An 18,823-nucleotide genomic window follows, 5' to 3' on the forward strand; every position below is an offset into this window, starting at 1 on the left:
AGCGCTGCCCGGCTCCACACACCGCACTGCCGCCCGCTCTCCCCGGGAAACCTTCCAGAACCCGCAGCAGTCCCGCCCCCAGAGCCGCCCCGGGGCGGGTCAGAGCCCAGATCAGCCCATCCCCGGCTCCTCAAGCCTGCTGCCCACGGAACCTTCTAGAACCCGCAGCGCTCCCACCCCCAGAGCCGCCCCGGGGCAGGCTCAGAGCCCAGAACAGCCCATCCCCGGCTCCTCAAGCCTGCTGCCCACGGAACCTTCCAGAACCCGCAGCGCTCCCGCCCCCAGAGCCGCCCCGGGGCAGGTCAGAGCCCAGATCAGCCCATCCCCGGCTCCTCAAGCCGCCCGGCCACACTGCTGCCCACGGAACCTTCCAGAACCCGCAGCGCTCCCGCCCCAGAGCCGCCCCGGGGCGGGTCGGAGCCCAGATCAGCCCATCCCCGACTCCTTAGGCCCGGGTTGTGGCCAATGGTACGGCCAACTATTCCCGGCCGTAAAAAACACCTGAAACGCTGCGGGAAATCTCACGAAGTGCAGGGAAGTCCGTTGTCTTGCTTTTTGTATAAAATGGAAACCAAACTCCTAGTGAAAGAATAAAAGCTTTTGTTACTGCAAGCAACTTGAAATCAAGAATATTCTACTGGATTTGAGGGAAATTATCACAATGAACCTTTGGGATTTGGAATTTATTTCAGGCTTAAAGTCTCTGTAGTAGAGGCAATGGTGAAATAGTTCTTTGGAAACGCTGGTAGTTCTTAACTAATGCAGGGGCAACAACCACAGGAAAAAAGGAAAACACAAAACAGCTGTAGCACCAAGGAGTAAATGGACAAGTGGAAAGAGTTCATAGGGATATGCCCCTGTGGAAGTGGTGAAATAACTTAGTGTAAGTCCTTGGTGTAGTTCAGGAAGACATAACCCCAGCCAGACAAAGGGAGAGCCTCACCTACCACAAGTGCCAAAACTGCATTTTTCTGCACACCTGGCATCACCCCTGCATGCCTCCCCTGCCCACATTCCCATACCCACACTCCTGCTGTGCCCGGAGGCTAAATGATTTCTTTATCAAAAACATTTTCTCATAATACTTACTTCCTACCATAAAAGTAAACTGGTAGAATAACCATAAGAGGCAGAACAATAAAAGAAATCCTTTGTGTATTTTGTTTTCTCGAGGGATATGGTCCAGATGAATAACGTGAAGGTTCTAGGAGAGCACACTGTCACTTGTCGAAGGCATTACTGGATGAGAACTCGTGGAAACTGACTGCCTCAGGGATAAAGGAGCAGCAGAGAAGAGAGCTGGCAGCTCTTTAAGCATCTTTTCCTTGAAACACAAAAACTCATGATTCTCATGTGTAAGAAATCAGACAAGGCAGGAGACCAATGCATCTGAGAAGGACCCTTCTGGTCTGACTGAAGTGCAAGAAAGAAATGCACTAGCACTGGAAGCAGGGATACATATCCATAGGGGAGAATATAGGGATGGTGCTTGGGGGTATAGGAATGGGATCAGGAGAGCTAAGGCACAGCTGCAGCTGATTGTGGCAAGGGATCTGAAAAACAAACAAAAAAAAAAGATCCCAGAGGTATATTGATTAGAAAAGGAGAGCTTAAATATACACCCCAACCCCCAATACTTCAGGGATAGTCCACATGGAGAGCTGACAGGGTTTCTTTGACATTTGACTTTTTTTGAGGCTCAGTTTTTACTGCAGTCATGCTTCCCACATTTCCCACGTCCCTGAAATAGAGGTGAGGAAATAAAGTACTTTTCATTGTAGGAGAAAACCAAGTTCAAGGCCATCTGAGAAGCCTGAACATAGACAAGTCCTTGGGACTTGATGAGATGCATCCCAGGGTCCTGGGGGAACTAGCAAGGGTGGGTCCTGGGGCACTCTCCATTGCATTTGAGAAGTCAGGGCAGGCAGGTGAAGTCTCCAGTGACAGGAGAAAAGGGAATGTCACACCCAGCCAGAATATTCAGGTGTTCTACTGCACAATACACAGTGTTCTGCTTATGTGGACATTGTTCAGCACAGGTTTACAAACCTCAACAAGGTCTGCAAAACCTGCACCAGCCTGGGTATGTTCTGAGGGAGAAGAGAAAGACACACCTTTTTTTCAGTATTTTTTTTTAATCCAAATGAATGCTACAAACCAATTTAATCTAATTGTAGGAACAGGTTTTAATTGAAACACAGAACAAAAGCTGGAACAAAGCTTTCTGAACAACTTTACTGACTAATCTGAAGTCATCATTCATTCTCCTTCCAGATAATTTACAAAACTGCTCCATTGACTCCACTTACTGAACAAAAGAAAAGACAAATTCAAACCAAACATTAAGCAGCAATCATTCCTCTGATGTTCTTAAATCTCAGTTATATTAGTAAAGTAGTTAAGAAGCAAAATGTGGGATGTTGGAATATGGAAGTGGGTATATCAAGGAGGAATATTATTCCCTTAAGTTGTTGATATCTTTATGGAGCTAAAAAATTACACTTTTTATTTTTTTAAATCGCTTACAACTTGAAGATAAAAAAATATATTGATAAAAAGAATGTACTCAATTCCATAGATGACTTCCTTTAAATTAAGTCTACCTTTGAAAATTGTAGTTTTGAATTATTACCATTAGTAGAAAGAATTTAAGTATATAAAATATAAAAATTAACTTTATAATATCTTTTAAAAGTGCTTTATAGTTAATTTATGTATATATCTATATCTATACATACATTGCTTGTCCCCAAAATGAAAGAAATAATAGAATGGGAAACATCAACAAATATGGAATGGGAGATTTTATCCATTTCTAACATTGCAGTTATCTAGTGGATAACTTTGGGAAGCATACTAAAAGAATCCCTCAACTCTTCTCTGCTTGTTCTAACTATAATATATATATATAAACTTTCAATGAGACGAAGACCTTTGTGACTCAACAGTGGCACAACTGCTCTGTTTTTAAAGACTCAAGAAATTAGATACATATAGATGTGACCCCACACACACATACAGATATAATGCTTTGGCAGGACAGAAAAATATTTTCATGACTATTTGGCAACAGTTAAAAAGCACCAAAACCACAGTGAGCATATATGCAATTATAAATATTCTAGATTTAAACCCAAGACATATTATAATCTGCTATTGTAATCTGAATTATCACACTTTATCATCAGTGGATTTATATGCTTATATTTTGCTTGAATATTAACATAAACAGCAAGATTGTTGATGTCTTTCATTACTATCCTGTGAAATACCCCACCCTCTTTCATGAGATCTTCAACCTTCTTATCTGTTGACATTATAATTTTCTTTTCTCCAGTATAATCTGGATCCTCTGGATATAACTCATCTCCTGGGGGTAGAAAAAAAGATTTAGTTATAGATAGCCAACCTTATTTTTCAGCCTTTTCACAGGCAATTTTTTTAGGATTTATCAGTATATGTAAATCAATGGAAATGTATTTCGCAATGCAAAGTAAATTGCCTCTAAACATCTTCAGATTTAAAGACAGAATCATACATTTCTGAAGTATGTCAGAAGTATGACACTGCAGTGCACGTTGAATGTCCCAGAGTTCCTGATAATATGCTATTAATATGCTGTAATGACAGCCTGGGCAGACAGGAGTGTAGATAATAGGTGGAGCACAGGACAAGCACTTCTTCATGGGTATAAAGATAGGACTAAGAACAGAAATATATTTTGTTCTATTTTGTTAAAGTAAGTAATTGTTTTGCCATATCAAGGCATTATACTCTTCTGCAAGACTGACAATAAGCCCCAAATATAGAAATCCTACAGAAATTGTGACCAAAAAAAAAAAAAAAAGGAAAGCATAATGAAAAACAAACTAAAAAAGCAGAAAATAATAAATAGTACATGCAGCTTTTCTTAACGTTGCATGTACATGATTATGAAATGAGAGAGACTTAAGCAGGAGAAAGGGCAGGAGGAAGATGGCTGAGGGTATGGTTTTAGTCCAGTGCCTTATCACTGCAGCTGGGAGGTGTGATACTGCAGCTGTGCTTGATTCCTATCTCCTCACAAAGTGATACCTGAAGTAAAGGAGAATTCCCACTGAAAAGGACTAAAGGAAGGAGTTTTTAAACATCCTTCAGATTACACAAAGCTGAAATGCTGGAATTTCTTCACAAATACACATATGATGACAATGGTGAGACAATGAGATTAGGAGTAACTAAGAAACAACTGTGCTGCCTGGTGCCCTGGCTTGTCTCTGACTGCAGCCACTGTCACAACTATAGCAAACAAGGCAGAAACAGCATGCAGTAACTTGACTTAAAGAGTATTTTCCTTTCAGTTAAGGATGGTTATGTCATGTGGCTTCAGCACACAGCATTCAGGAGATGTCTCCAGTGTGTCCTTACCTGGCAGCAGCTGGATGGATCCATCTGCAGCACTCAGCATCACGGGCATCCAGCGCTCACAGCCCTCCAGAGCCCGTGCAGAGCTGAACTGCTGCAGCTCCTTGAGGGAAGAGAAGTTGCACAGCCTGCAGAATTCATAAAACTGAGGTGGAGGAAACCAGATCTCCTGAGACTTAAAGCGTTCGATGGCTTCTGGAGGTGATGACCACTGGAAGATGAAAACAAGTCTTGAAATAGTAGTGTCAGTAGCAGATAGAAAGTCTGAATAAACTGAAAAGTCATTTAGCAAGGAAGTCCATTCAGCAAAGGAGCTTGCAATGGACCATATCTTCTGGATATAATAAAAACCATGCATAAGCTACACCAAAGTAACAACAAAGACATTCTTAAAACTGAAAAACAAACAATTGATAAAAATTACTCATTTTTTCCCAATAAAAATAAATTTTTATTTTACACACAGACATGCCAGGATTAAAAATTGACATTTGTTTTAGAGCCATGACTGAAAGTTTACTGAAACCAACAGAAAACATTAAACTCACTATTACCAGAAGCTGCCACTGATGCTTTGAGATTTAAAAGTACCTCTAAACATCTGCTTCTTAGAAGCATTGTTTCCAGAGCATCAACACACAGCTATTCATCATAATTCTGCATGTTTACACTATTGGTAATCTTGATTTCATCTCACATGGTGAATTTAATAATTTATGCATAATCGTTTGCAGTAGATTTATGCTATTATTAACAAAATTACAACATGAGCTCTTGAAAGTAAGGTTTCAGGTACTTTTAAATTTCTGTAGCAGAATTTGTTAAACAAATAAATACAGCAACATCAGAAATACCAAAATTTTAAGTAGGCTATTACAGAACTGTCTGGTTTCTCATCTACTTCTAACTTGCAATCAAACTTTTCAGAATCCTAGAAAAACTTAAGGACCCTAATGTACCCAACCTTGAGCTCTCTTAGAGCTTCTTCATGAAGTTTGTTACTTTTACACACTCAATTAAAAAAAGAAAAGGTTAAAAAAAATGTCAAAAATTTTTAGTAGGCTATTTCAACAAGTTTGCATATTACTTAAAATATTTCAAGTAATTCCAAAAGACAAAAATTACTAGCATCTCATGCAGTCCTGGAATATACCTGGATATACTACATGGATCTCTCCCAGCATACTCAGGAGGTGTGACAACCCTGCTATATTGCAGGAATGAATGTAAAAAAATGGTATTTGTCAACTGCCCTGGAAAGAGACAGTAATTCACGGTGAAAGGGACCTGATGTGGCACGGATCATGTCAACGACCTCACAAAAAACCCTCTCCCCACAGCTGCTGCAGCTGCACCTCTGGTATGGTGGCAGCTCCAGGAGTCCCGGGGAGAGGGTGCAGGTAAAACTCCCTTCCCTTTCCTCACATCTCAAGGAGGTTTGTCAGAAGGGCTTGGATTGATCTGGAGAAGAGACAGTTCTATGGAGACCTCACAGCACCTTCCAGTACCTGAGAGGACTGCAGGGAAGCTGGGAAAGGACCTTGTCAGGAACTCTAGTGACAAGACAAGGAGTACAGTGGGTACAAATCGAAAGAGGGGACTTTTAGATTAGGTATTAGAAGGCAGTTTTTTTACTGTAAGGGTGGTGGGACCCTGCAAAGTGCACCCAGAGAAGCTGGGGCTGACCCTGGACCCCTGGAAGTGTGCAAGGCCAGGTTGGACAGCGGGGCTTGGAACAACCTGTTCTGGTGGAAGGTGTTCTGCCCATGGCAGGGGTGGGACTAGATTGGCTTTAAGGTCCGTTCCAACTCCTACCATTCTACGATTCTATGCCTGTACGAAGTGTAAGGGCTCAGTCTCGGCGGAGCCAGGGGCCGTGGGAGAAGGGCTCGGGCAGGAGCGGCCGCTCCCATCGCAACACCCGCCCGGCCGGGCTGTGCTGCATGCCGGGCACCCCGGCCCCCCTTACCAGGACGGCTGTCACCTCCTGGTCGTCCTGCGAGACGTGTGGCGGCCGTTGCTGCAGGCAGCACAGGTAGAAAGCCGTGTCATAGCGGCGGCCGCCGGGGCCGGCCCTGCCCACGGGTGTCAGCCAGTTGCTCCACTCGTACAGCGCCCAGATGTTGGGCGCGCAGCCCAGGTGCCGGCACAGCCGCAGGAAGCAGGACGCGTCCTCCCGCACCCGGCGCCGCCACTCCCCGAGCTCGGCGGCGGGCGGCAGGCGCTCGGCGGGCAGCGGCGGGGCCGGCCCGCGCCCCGGCACCAGCAGCAGGATCCCCGCCTCCTCGAAGGTCTCCCTGAGAGCGCAGATGCGGAAGGCGACTTCCCCCGGCAGCTGCGAGCCCAGGCTCTCCCGGTCGGTGGCGAAGAGCGGGGCGCGGCTGCAGCCGGGCGGCGGCGGCTTCACGGCGCCCAGCCCGCAGTGCGGCGAGGCGGGCAGCAGCCCCAGCCACTCGGCGGAGAAATCCGCCGGTTCCGCCAGCCCGCCCGGGAACACGTGGGCGCCGGGCATGAAGCCGCTGCGGGAGCTCCGGCGCAGCAGCAGCAGCTCGTAGTCGAAGGGGCCGAGCGGCGAGCGCGGCGGCCGGCCCGGCGTGCCCGCCGCCAGCAGCAGCGTGGCCGCCTCCCGCCAGTGCCGCAGCCGCGGGTTCATCTTGGCGAGGCGGAGGGCGGCGGGGCAGCCGCGCTCCCGCGGCGGGGCGGGCCGGCACCGCCGCCTGCGCCCCCGGAGGAGCCACTGCAGCCGCGGGGCGGGCCTGCGCCGGGGGAGGCCCGCGGGAGGCGGGACAGCGCCGGCATGCCTCAGCCCCCCTCAGCCCTAAGCCGGTAAGTAGCGGCTGTCCTCAGGGGACGAGAGCTTAAGGAAATTCAGAGGGTTTAAGGCAGCGATGGCCGGGAGAAACGAGGCGATGGCTTTAAGTGGCTCGGGAAGCTGTGGCTTGGGCTGGCTCGGCCTCGCTGAGGGCTCGGCGCACAGAGTGTATTTCCAGCACCGCAAGGTGTAAATGTGCAGGAGCTGCCTGGGAGCCCAGAACCGCCCTGAGCGCGGGGAAGGGTCTGTAGTGCCAGCCCCGGGAGTCAGCACGGGGTCAGCAGCCAAGGACTCGGATTTGTGTGGTAATGCTGCTGCTGCTGCTGACCCGCCAGCTGGCCTCGCAGAAATCTCCTTATCTCGATGCCACAGCAAGCCACGCTGACTGCAAAAGTCATTTTAGGTCTGTAGTTAAACGTGACGTCTGCCAAGTTGTTTGAATTTATTCTAGTACATTCCAAACGGGAGGAGTATGTAGAGTTTCAGCTTGTCATTACAGAGCTCTCCTGTTTTGAGGTTTTTAAGTACCTTGTTAGCTGAAAAACAAATATTCAGCAAGGTAGCAAAACCTTGAAAGGTTCTTTGAGCCTTTAGGAAACAGTTTATTTTGTTAATTGATTTTGATTCCTCAATTTTCTTTAATTTGTAAGAAATTTAAGCAGAAAAAAGGTGATGACACAGGTTGAGAAGTTTTGAGAGGAATGGTATTTACATGTAACATGGAAAATCCTTCTCCCATCCATAATCCTTCTCTTGCCAGATTGCATTTGGCAAATATCCACGTACCTGTACATGCTTCTGACAACCTCTCAATTTGATTTTGTATTTGAGCTTGTACTTGGTGCTTTATGAGATGTGTGTCACTGGAACTGAAATGAAGTTTGGAAGCAGCTGAAGCAGGGGGATGCTGGATCATGTCAATTGACAAATCCAAAAATGACCTTGCGGTGTGCCCAGACACAGCTGGGCCATAAGCTCACCCTGGTGCCTGCCTGCAGTGGGCAGGGCAGGTCAGACAAGCCAGCTGATACTGCTGAAAGGAATGGCCAAACAACAGACAAGCCTTCCACAAGCAAAACCAATGATATCTGTTAACCTGAGCAGCCCTTTCCTCACTAATTTATCCTTTTTGCTCATCAGTAATTACCATGTTAGGCAGTTGAAGCACAAAGCTCATTAATTTGTTGTTTTCTACTGAGGTACTTTGAATCTAAAATCATGACATTCTTCTTGATATTTGTTTGCCCTTTGCACTCTTTGTGTATTTAACTATTTCACTGCATTAAGCAAACATCTTGTTAGGAATGTGCTTTGCCTAAGAGCTGCTATACTGGTGAAATATTAATAAACTACTGAAGTTTTTTAAGATTTAACATCCAATAAGGTTGATGGCAGATCAAAAAGATTTAGGGTCCATTATGTCATTTCAACATAAAGACATTTTAAGTAGAAAGTATTCATGTACCAATAATGAATGGTGTCACTTTCAAATCAGATAGAATACCCACACATATACAGAACTGTCTTAGTATGGCAGAAATGTGATATCTGATATCTGGAACATAATTTCAGAACATATCTAGGAAAATCTGATACCAGAGAATAGCAGTGATTATAGTGTTATCTTAAGTTTCTAACTGGAGTATTGGTTTGGGTTTTTTTATCTTGCACAGTCTAAAGGCTCACAAGTGCTAGTATGCATGTAAAGAAGGATACCATGGCATATGAAGCATAGGACCATAAAATGGTCTGGGTTTGAAGAGACCTTAAAGATCACCTGGTTCCTCCTCTGCCATGGGCAGGGACACCTTCCACTATCCCAGGTTGTGCCAAGCCCCATCAGACCTGGCCTTGGGCACTTCCAGGCATCCAGGGGCAACCACAGCTCCTCTGGACAACCTGTTCCAGTGCCTCACTGCCCTCACAGGGAATGATTTCTTCCCAATATTCCACTCTCAGTCAGTGTGAAGCCATTCCCCCTTGTCACTCCAGGCCCTGTTTCTCTTCACCTTTCTTGCAGGCTTCCTTCAGGCACAGGAAGGGCACAATTAGGTCACCCCAAAGCTATCACATTTGAGGCTGAACAATCCCAATTCTCTCAGCCTTTCCTCCTAGCAGAGGTGCTTTATCCCCCTGATCAAAGCTCCCCTGGTTTCACTGGCACCCACTGGTATTAAACATCATGGGTCTGGTTCCCAAGGCATTCCTGCAGGGCAGTGCAAATGGGATGTGTGGCTGGCACAGTGCTGTGGCCTCAGCCACCCAGAGAATGCCAGGGCTGGGGGTACAGCTCTGTTCAGGACTGAGCTCAGCATCCTGAGCAGTTCCTTGGGCCCAAACACAGCCAAGTGCAAGCTAAGGTAAACTTGCTTCCCTGCTCCATTTGCTGCATTTTCCACACAGTTCTGCAGTATTAATCACCTGTAAAGAAGGTGCCATTCCTTACCTGAGGGTCAGCAGATTCACCCTATTGCTGGCAGCTTTTTTGGCTTCTTTCAGAATTATCTTAGGAAGATTATTTCAGTATCCATTCACTGCAAAGCTGAAGTCATCTTGTGTGAAATTCCAGGAGCATGTGAGTCTTTACCTGACCCAGTTATCAGGACTGGAGGTTGCAGGGCATTCTGAGCACTCAGAAACTCCGTGAGCAAAGATAAAGGATGCAAAGGGAAGTTCTGCCCCCTTCCAGTTTCTTGCTAAGAAAGGCAAAAGTTCAGCTCTTGGAGTGTGGATCTGCCCCCTCAAAGCTGTAGCTGACCTGCTGGAGGTAGCTCCCATGAATATAGAATAACTCTTAAAGGCAAATTAGATGGAAGGTTATCTACAGAGCATGTTTCTTCATCTCAAACTTAGATTTAGATGATTTTTTCTTCAATATATTCTGCTAGAATGCAGAGCTTATCTCACTTGTACTTAAATATTCTATAGCTTTATGAGTGATTTCAGAAAAAGAGAAAATCTGAGAAAATCTGTCTCTAATCCTAAACCAAGCACACCAGCTTGTGACATTATTGTGTGGAAGGATTCCAGCACAAGGACATGATGCTTCTAGGGCCAGTTGTATGCTGGGAATCCAGGGCACTTCAGTGTGAAGAGAGCTCTCCCCATAGCAAGAGTTAGCTAGATACATGTGTGAGAGTGGAGAAAGAGTCAGAAGTCCCCTCCAAATTAAATTATTAAAGAAAGAAGAAAAGGTGTTTTCACTAAAAAGTAAAGAATTCAGCTGTTTTTCTAGTTTCTTGTATGCCAGAACATACAACTGTGCACTTACTGGGCCCCAAATAATTTTGTATTTCAGGTTGTTTTCAAAACCAGGTGTGTTGCATTGAAGAAGAAACCCTTCTGAGTGATGCAAACATTACATCAAATAAAATACCATAAAATTTTTGCACTGATAATAATTCTTTGTGGCATCATATTTCAGCAATGCAGGGGTTACTTCAACATTTTTCTCTACAGTTCAGTTACTGCTTACAAGAAAAAGCCCAAGTTTGTTTAAAAAAAGTCTAAGTCACTAGATATATAGAAATGAATCTCAAATTAATTTTCTGGGTTATTTTTTCCTATGTGATTACACTACTTAGCAATCAAATTGCTTCATTCCTTCTGTTATATCATTGCATAAATTATTTTGCCCAGACAGGTCAGTGCAGATTTCACCACTGTAATAATTAATTTCAGATGAAAAACAGGGTCCATCAACATTTCATCATTTAGTTTAGTTTACATGCTGTCCTGTGGTTGGAGATGATTATACTGAGTCAGTTCTTGGTTTAGTTCAGATGCATCTTTGTCCCCATGCAGATGCAGTGTCTACAACAATGAGTTGTGACAACTTCAAGTAGCAAAAAATGCAGAGATTTCACTAGGTTTGTCTACTGCTTCTAAAACTGGCTTATTTTACAGTATTGTAGAATCACAGAGTCATTTAGGTTGGAAAAAACCCCAAGATCATTGAGTCCAACCACGAAGCCAGCACTGCCAAGTCCACCACTAAACCATGTCCCCAAGTGTCCCATCTACACATCTTTTAATTGCCTCCAGCTACTTCAAATGGTATTTCAAATACCTCCAGGTCACTTCAAAATGACATGCTAAAGCTTTTAGATTGTTTAGCTCATATAATATCAACAATAGGCAGACTTAATAATTAATATGAAAAGTAAATAGATTATTCACTGTATAGGTTTTCAAGTATTGTTTCCATATTGTGAATAAATGTCTCATGTAGGAAATGCAGGTTTATGATTATAACACCATTATATAGATTGAGTAAAAAGAAAAATAGAAAAAAACCCAGCTAAACTCATACAAAATATGATATTCCAACAAATTAGGCAGATGAGAAAACTAGGTTACAGATAATATTAACAACTGGAACTGTTCTACTTCCATCATCTAATCATCTCCAACAGGCACCAAATGGATTACACATTTTATGGAAATGGAAATTATGGTTCTAATTCTGCAGCTTTTAGTTATGTGAATAGTTTTCACCCATGTAATTTCTTGCCAGACTGAGTACTGTTGGCTTGTTTGAGGAATCATTTGAAACACCTTCCAGGACCCAGAATTCAAATGTGGATATCTAAAGTTACACCTGCAATTAGCATATTAGATTAAGTTGCTAAGGGAGTATCATGTTTGCTGTCTCTGGCAGTCCTCAGTCATTTTATATGGTATAAATAGTTAAGTATTTTCTTTTGCCTTTTTTTTTTTATTTCCCCTTTCTTGTGTTTTTTTCCTTCCCAAAGTTTATGCTGTTTTTGTATAGATTTTTCTGGATCACACAAAGAAATTGCATTTAATTTCTTTTTTCTCAAGACAATTGTAGATGACTGTAAGATACAAGGTTTATTATTCTTTCAAAAGCCCCATGATTTTTAAAGTCAGTTGTTTGGCTGTGGTTTCTTAGTGCTGTGGCACATCAGTGAGTTCAACTGTGTGTGTTACTTGAACATTTGTGTGTGAGACAGACCTGACCGATCAGAGACTGCAGTGATAATTTCATGCACAGTGGAAATGATCAAAATAACAGAGCACATTTATACTACAGCTGTGACTTCATTTCTGTGCAGCTGAATTATGCCTAGCTCTGAGAGGATTTGTGACTTTGTTTAATTTGGTGGAGATTTAAGTATACGATAAATAATGTCATGCAATGCAGTGTAAATAAAACATACAATTCAAGGCAAGAGAACAAAACAAAAACCCACCTGACCCTGTGCAGGGCTGAGAAGTCAGTTTCTGTCACTCTGGTAAATCACAGTAGATATTCTCACAAATGGATGGAACAGGGAAATAAACATACATAATTGCATTCGGTAAGTGGCCTCTGCGGGTGGCGGTTTCAGAGAGGTTGTGATTGGATTTGTGTTTGCAGTCACATTGCTTCCAGCATGGAGCACTCGTGCTTGGCTGCCTGAGAGGATCCACCAGAGCCCTGGTGCTGGCTAAATGCCCTGGGATTTTTCACCTTTGCACAGGTTCTGCAGTGGCAGCTGCTACAGCCACATCCCAGCTGCACCCAGTACCACAGCAGTGAGCTGCTGTGAGGATGGGTGGTGGAATCCAGCCATGGGACTGCCTTCTTCCAGGAGAAAGTCATTGTAGTGTGGAACTGGGGGTGATAAGGATTGTCTTCTGTAAAATGGGTAACAGCATGTAGCAAATGAAAATAGTTTTACTCTTACTCTGTAAGACATAATAAGAGAATGGAGTCAGTTCCACTCAGGGATATTTTATATCCTCTGTCCCACTGGGCATAAGATATTCCTTTTTTTATAGAGAAGCTATAGTTTAACATTGGGATGCTGTTCTACATATATCCATCTCCTTTCCTTTTTTTGTTGTTCCCTAAACACATGTGGATAATTTTATATGAAAGACATTATTTTCTAATCCCACTTTTATTGTACACTTACTGTAGCAAATGCTGCTCACGTGTGAACTATTTTGTCCAGATCTCTTCCTGTATTAAAAGACTTATATAATCGTATTGAGAGAAAGCACTTAGAGATCTGTAATCCACTGGTCTTACTGAATGACTTTTTACATAATGAAAATCTGTGAAGGGTAAATATGTTGACCAGGAGTTCCATTAGCACTTAAATAGAAGGTATTTCTGGAAAGCAAACATAAACAACACAAACCTTCCAGAGAAGGAAAAGCAAGCCTGTAACCAATCCTCTCTACGAACAATAAGCACATGTTTAATTTTTAATCTGAAAGCTAATTACATCAGTCATTTAGTCCAGTTTTAAATAATTGCATTACTGTAAAAAAATATTTTCATACTTACATGAAGAATTTTGAAACTAATTTTATGTTATATTCATAGTGCTGAAATTTGATGTTACATTGTTTGCAACATCAAGAGAAACTTTAATTATGGTCCTATATTCCTAAACCAGAAAAAAGGGTAATGTGTTTTTATGGTGATAGACTGGAAATTCTGGAATGAAAATGCAAATTGCTGCATTTAACAGACTCAGTTCTGATGGTTTGATACAACTGTTGATCATTGTTGCTACCAATAGCACAGGACCAAGTTTCACACTCCTTTGGTTGTGTAAATCTTTTGCTAAAGTAAATGCCAGCTTTGCTGGCTGAAAGAAACAGAGTTTGGATCCTAAGACAAGGGGATTCCAATTGTTAGTCCAGCCTGGTCTGGTTTGCAGGTTGTCCAAGCCAATGGTTCTGTACTCAACTCTGGACATCCAGCGCTGAAGGCAGAATCATCTGTTAGCCTAAATGTTTTTGTAGCTGTTTCCTAAGGCAGGGAGTTCCTGGCTTTTCAGACTGTTAATTCCCTAGCAGTGTATGCTACATCACTATTCAACTTTGGGAGCTTGAGAAGGCTGTGTTGATGTTTACAAAACTAATGACAGGGCTTAGCACATTACTTTTATTACTGTGGTTGAAACAGGAACTTTGTTTAGAAGAGCCTACTACAGATAAGGTATATTAATATTCCAGCTTTTCAAAGAGTCATAGAATGGTTTGAGTTGGAAGAGACCTTAAAGATCATCTGGTTTCAACCCCTGCCATGGGCAGGGGCACCTTCCACCAGACCAGATTGTGCCAAGCCCTGTCCAGCCTGACCTTGAGCGTTTCCAGGGATGAGGCAGCCACAGCTTCTCTGGGCACCCTGTGCCAGGGCCTCACTACCCTCACAGGGAACAATTTCTTCCCAGCATCTCATCTGAAGCAGCTCTGTCAGTGTGAAGCCATCCCCCCTTGTGACTCCATCCCCTCTGAGGAGGCTCTCTCCATCTTTCTTGCAGGCTCCCTTCAGGCACTGGAAGGGCACAATTAGGTCACCCCAAAGTTTGTCTTCTGCAGGCTGAATTCTCCCAGCCTTTCCTCACAGCAGAGGTGCTTTATCCCTCTGATCAACTTTGTGGCCTCCTCTGGACCTGCTCTGACCGATTTTGTTTTATTTGAATTACTGCTGCAAGCAAACCAGTAAGTTATAAGGAAGTACTTTATTTTAAGTTAAATAAATAGTGACAGTAACAGGTTTGCATTATTCAAAGTGTAGAAAATACCACCCATGCACAGGCAAATCCAGTGTAATTCAAGTCAGGAGTAAGATTTTACTATACAGCAAATTTAATATGTGTATTCTGTGAATAAAGACAAAAGAGCTGAAGTAGATCAACACTGATATTAATTAAGCAATGACCATCTTCTCTTGTACTATAATTACATTCTCACCAATCAACATGAAAGTATGTGCTTTTTCATCATGCTGTTTCAATATAGAGTATTTTGAAGTATGAATTCCCTCATATACAAAGTAGCATTTTCAGTCTCCTTCCAGTTGCATTCCAGTAGGGGGAAAAAATGAAGACTGCAAATCTGTATCTCTATTTCTTAATTTAAAGGAAGCATCTGTACTTTTGGGCAATGGAGGTTTCATTTACTTTTGGTTTTGTGCAGTGTTGTGCCAAACTCTGTCATGTGGAACAAACATGTAGGAGATGAGTGGCAGCACTTTATCCATGTAGACAGTGCCAATCCTCTGTTTAATTATTAATTTCAGATAGGCCAAATATAAGATGATACAGATTTTTAGGAACATACTAATGATGAATTAATTTGCAGCCAGCTTTGTCTTAAGCTTTGAAAATTCTTTTTCCAAGGCCAATCCTTTAAGTAGTAATTGTGTGCATATTCATAATAAAGCAAGACTTCATACTTATAGGCTATTTATATGAATTCTTTGAGTCCTGTATTAAAAATCCAAGTAAAAAACCAAAACTGCAGTGGCTTAAAACATCACAGTTTACCAACCCACTGAGGCTTGCTTTTGAAGATGACCTAGTCTTAAAAATTCTTCTACACAACTAAGCATGGATAAACTGTTTATCTATGGTTAGGTGTGTGGAAGATACCAAGATAAAGGTAATGAATGTTGTCTTTGTTACCATCTACTTAGCCACCAGAAAACAGACTTGCATTCATGACTTGGGGGTTTGAGAACATGTGGTTAAATGGTCGGATTTCACAAGGTTTATGGAGTTTTCAGGAAGCACAGAACAGAGTCCAATGGCTTCTCTACCTTCCTGTGAACAAAGTGGGAGTGCAAAAAGTGAAAACATCCACAGTCCTTAATGACAAGAGGTGGCAATCCAAATTGGTAATTCTTCTGCAGCTTTTACTGTATTTTCCTTAAATCTGTTTACTTATTGTGATTGTGAAGGAGATCATCCAATTGAAATGAACACTCAGCAATTACAGCTTGTCTAGGCAAGCTGGAGCTGTAGCACCGATAAATACAGACCTGGCTTTGTTAGAAAGCTCCCAGGGATCTCTACAGACATAGATTAACTACACATAAAACATATTCTATGGAATGAGTGAGACACAACAGAAAGGAATGTGGAGTTGTCTTGGAACATTCTGAATTCCTGAGAGAATGGAGTTAGACTGGACCAATGTGCAGAGCTCACATTATCCTTCAACATAAGGATAATCTATAGCTTTGAATTCAGGCCTCTGCTTACTATTTTTTTCCTCACCTGCAAGTGACCAGATTCAAATACACTTCCCGCCCATAAATCCAGTTAAGTTTTAAAGATTAAACTGTTTGCTGCAGTTTCTTGAAGTATGTTTAGTTCTTAACTCAGAAATATTAAAAATATTAGGTGTTTATGCATGTTGTCAATTTTATTTAACAAGCATGAAGACTGTTCACAAAACATGTCTGATTATTACTTTTTGATAATGTTCCTGTAATAATCAATGAAGAAAAATGACTTCTTGAACCCCCAGTATTTTGGAGTCTTTATATTTGGCTGTGGAGTGCCCCATACACCTATGGCACTGTAGCACATGTACCAAGCATTCCTGAACATACAGTGTGTTCACAGCACTAGAAGGTACTTCCAGAAGTAAATAATAAATACCATAACACATAAATCCTTTTTACAAAATATTGTAAAGCTTCTCTGCTAAGTAAGTGTATGTTCCCACAGTTTTATGTTTAAATGTTGACAATTCTACAGGGAAGAACTAGAAAGTTTAATGCTGTTGCATTTCCCTTCCAGAATTGTAGTTTTATCAAATGGGACCAATCCTACAGGCTTCCTGTTTCCCAGATGATTAATCAGAAATGACTGAGATATGAAACTGAGACACATTTTTAGCTTTGTCTGGATTTCTGCAATTTGGGAGCTTGCAGAAATGTGGCTGTACACATACAAGCATCAGTCCCTCCTGTCCACAGGAAAGGGGATCCCATTGGGAAAGTCTGCTTTAACTTAACGTCATTTCTTTTTGCTAGAACCTATTTTCCCCTGTTACTGCATCTGCTGTAGGTAGATTCATTCATTCCTGTTTTCATAGTTAATCAGGGAGTACAAATTGCTGCTTCAGAAAGAAAAATTAAAATCAGTAGCAAGAATCAGTCTTTCTGCAGGGGAAGATAAAATCGTGGTAAATGTGAATGAAAACCATGAGGCTTGCTAGTATTTTTCTGAATATGCAACTCTCCCTTTTTTCTCTTTGGATTTGGAAAGCGATTAGTCATTGACATGTGCTGTGCCAATTCATGCAACTGGGTTCCGTACACTCCAGTCTAAATCAACAAACAGTAATGGTATCAAACATCGTTCTGTTTTCTCCCCCTTCCCCAACCATGAACTTATTTAAAAGAGAGCTTGGTTACATTCTTTTATTGGGGTTTTTATCCTTAGCCCTTTCCTCTGCTCAAGAAATACGTTTTGTATTTGATGGAAAAAAGGAAGTATTCTATTCAGTTGGTCAGACAAAACACCCATGTTAGCCATCAAATTTATGTTACCCTCCAATACTGTAAACAGTGACCAGCAGCAAACACCAGAGCCTAGTGAAGAACAAAAACCACAGGCTTCTGAGAATAGTGACCTATTAATAGCAGGCAAATCCCTGTTACAGCCAGTAGTGATAATACCCTGATACTTCACTTAACTGTTACAAGTCCAGTAAACGAAGACATTCTCTTCTGCAGGCTGGTTTGCATCCCTTTTCTTCAAAAAGCATGAAGAAACAAATAGTGCATTTTAGGCTATCCAGAGGCAAAAGTTCTGCTTTGTTCTTTCAAGTGCTCGTTTAAAATTCTCAGTTCATCCAAGTAACACACTTTGGAAGTGAAGGTGAGGCATGAAACACTCCAGAGACGAGCTTGCACCACCCTAAGACAGTTTTACCACACACACTGCCAGGACAATAGCGATAATGAGCACAGCAGTGAAAATAATCCCAGCTAGAACCTTGCTGATATCGCAGAAGGATTTATTTTCCTCCACAGAGATCATGCCAATAGAGGAAGCGCCCACACTGATGGTGGATTTCAGTTCAGCCCCTGGGTCTTGCTTAGCCTCTACTGTCCACTGGGGGACATTGACCTTCATCTCCATCTCGTACATCATCTCTCCTACCTGGTTGATCTCGTTCTCGAGGTCTTTCAAATCCACCACGTCTATGTTGTGCTCAGCCTCGTATTTCATGTTCTGGACGCTCATGGCGCGGGCGGCCACGCCGGAGGTTCCCCCGCTCATGCCCGTCTGGATCAGGTGTTTTTTGGGGACGTTCAGCGGGAACTCGTGGCCCAGCTCCAGGGCTCTCCTCATATCGATCTCCAAGATCTCTAGGCACGTGGAGAAAATCACCCATAGCCTCTCGAACTCGGCTTTATCTTCCTTACTCACGCTTTTGTCCTTCAGGACCGTGGTGAGCTTGTTCCTGTTGGCCACCGCCAGCTCCTGAGCTTTCTGCCGGGTTTTCTTGAGCTCCTCCCGCAGGTTCTGGGAGTCCGAGGTGCCGCCGATGGTCAGCACCATGTGCCGGTAGCAGGCGGTCACCTTGTTGAGCGCGTCCAGCAGCGCCTTGCACTCCTCCTTCACCATGGTGGCGGCGGGGGCCGTGCCCGGTGCCGCCGTGCCCGGTGCCGCCCTGCCTTACCCAGTGCCGGGCCCCGGGCGCTGCCACAGCCGGGCGCTACCAGCACACATGGCAAGCGCTGCCTTCGGGTCGCGCCTGCATCCAGCGCCCCCTTACCCGCTGGTCAGGCGGCGCCGGCGGCTCCGGGAGCCCGGGCGGGCGGCGGGGAGCCCGGGCGGG

At 43.3% G+C, this 18,823-nt stretch overlaps 3 protein-coding genes across 4 annotated transcripts in view; 1 reads left to right on the forward strand and 2 right to left on the reverse strand.

The window, feature by feature from the left end:
* Nucleotides 1-2,161: 2,161 nt before the first annotated feature.
* On the reverse strand, nt 2,162-7,057 carry NUDT19 (nudix hydrolase 19). Its single transcript, XM_071440273.1, has 3 exons — nt 6,374-7,057; nt 4,408-4,615; nt 2,162-3,370 (listed from the first exon to the last, which is right to left on the reverse strand). The coding sequence occupies exons 1-3, from the start codon at nt 7,055-7,057 to the stop codon at nt 3,144-3,146; spliced, it is 1,119 nt and encodes a 372-aa protein (XP_071296374.1). The 3' UTR covers nt 2,162-3,143.
* A 35-nt stretch (nt 7,058-7,092) lies between these two features.
* The window catches only part of ANKRD27 (ankyrin repeat domain 27), a 55,103-nt gene continuing 43,372 nt past the window's right edge, over nt 7,093-18,823 (forward strand). For both annotated transcript variants that reach the window (XM_071440269.1, XM_071440272.1), the window contains exon 1: nt 7,093-7,230. The gene's annotated coding sequence lies outside the window, so the exon portion shown is untranslated. The remainder of the gene's footprint in view (nt 7,231-18,823) is intronic.
* On the reverse strand, nt 14,685-18,609 carry RGS9BP (regulator of G protein signaling 9 binding protein). Its single transcript, XM_071440274.1, has one exon. The coding sequence runs from the start codon at nt 18,607-18,609 to the stop codon at nt 17,896-17,898; it is 714 nt and encodes a 237-aa protein (XP_071296375.1). The 3' UTR covers nt 14,685-17,895.

The sequence above is a fragment of the Agelaius tricolor genome, unplaced genomic scaffold (assembly GCF_023055355.1).
Source record: "Agelaius tricolor isolate 1412-34295 unplaced genomic scaffold, bAgeTri1.0.p SCAF_15, whole genome shotgun sequence".
Lineage (NCBI taxonomy): Eukaryota > Metazoa > Chordata > Aves > Passeriformes > Icteridae > Agelaius > Agelaius tricolor.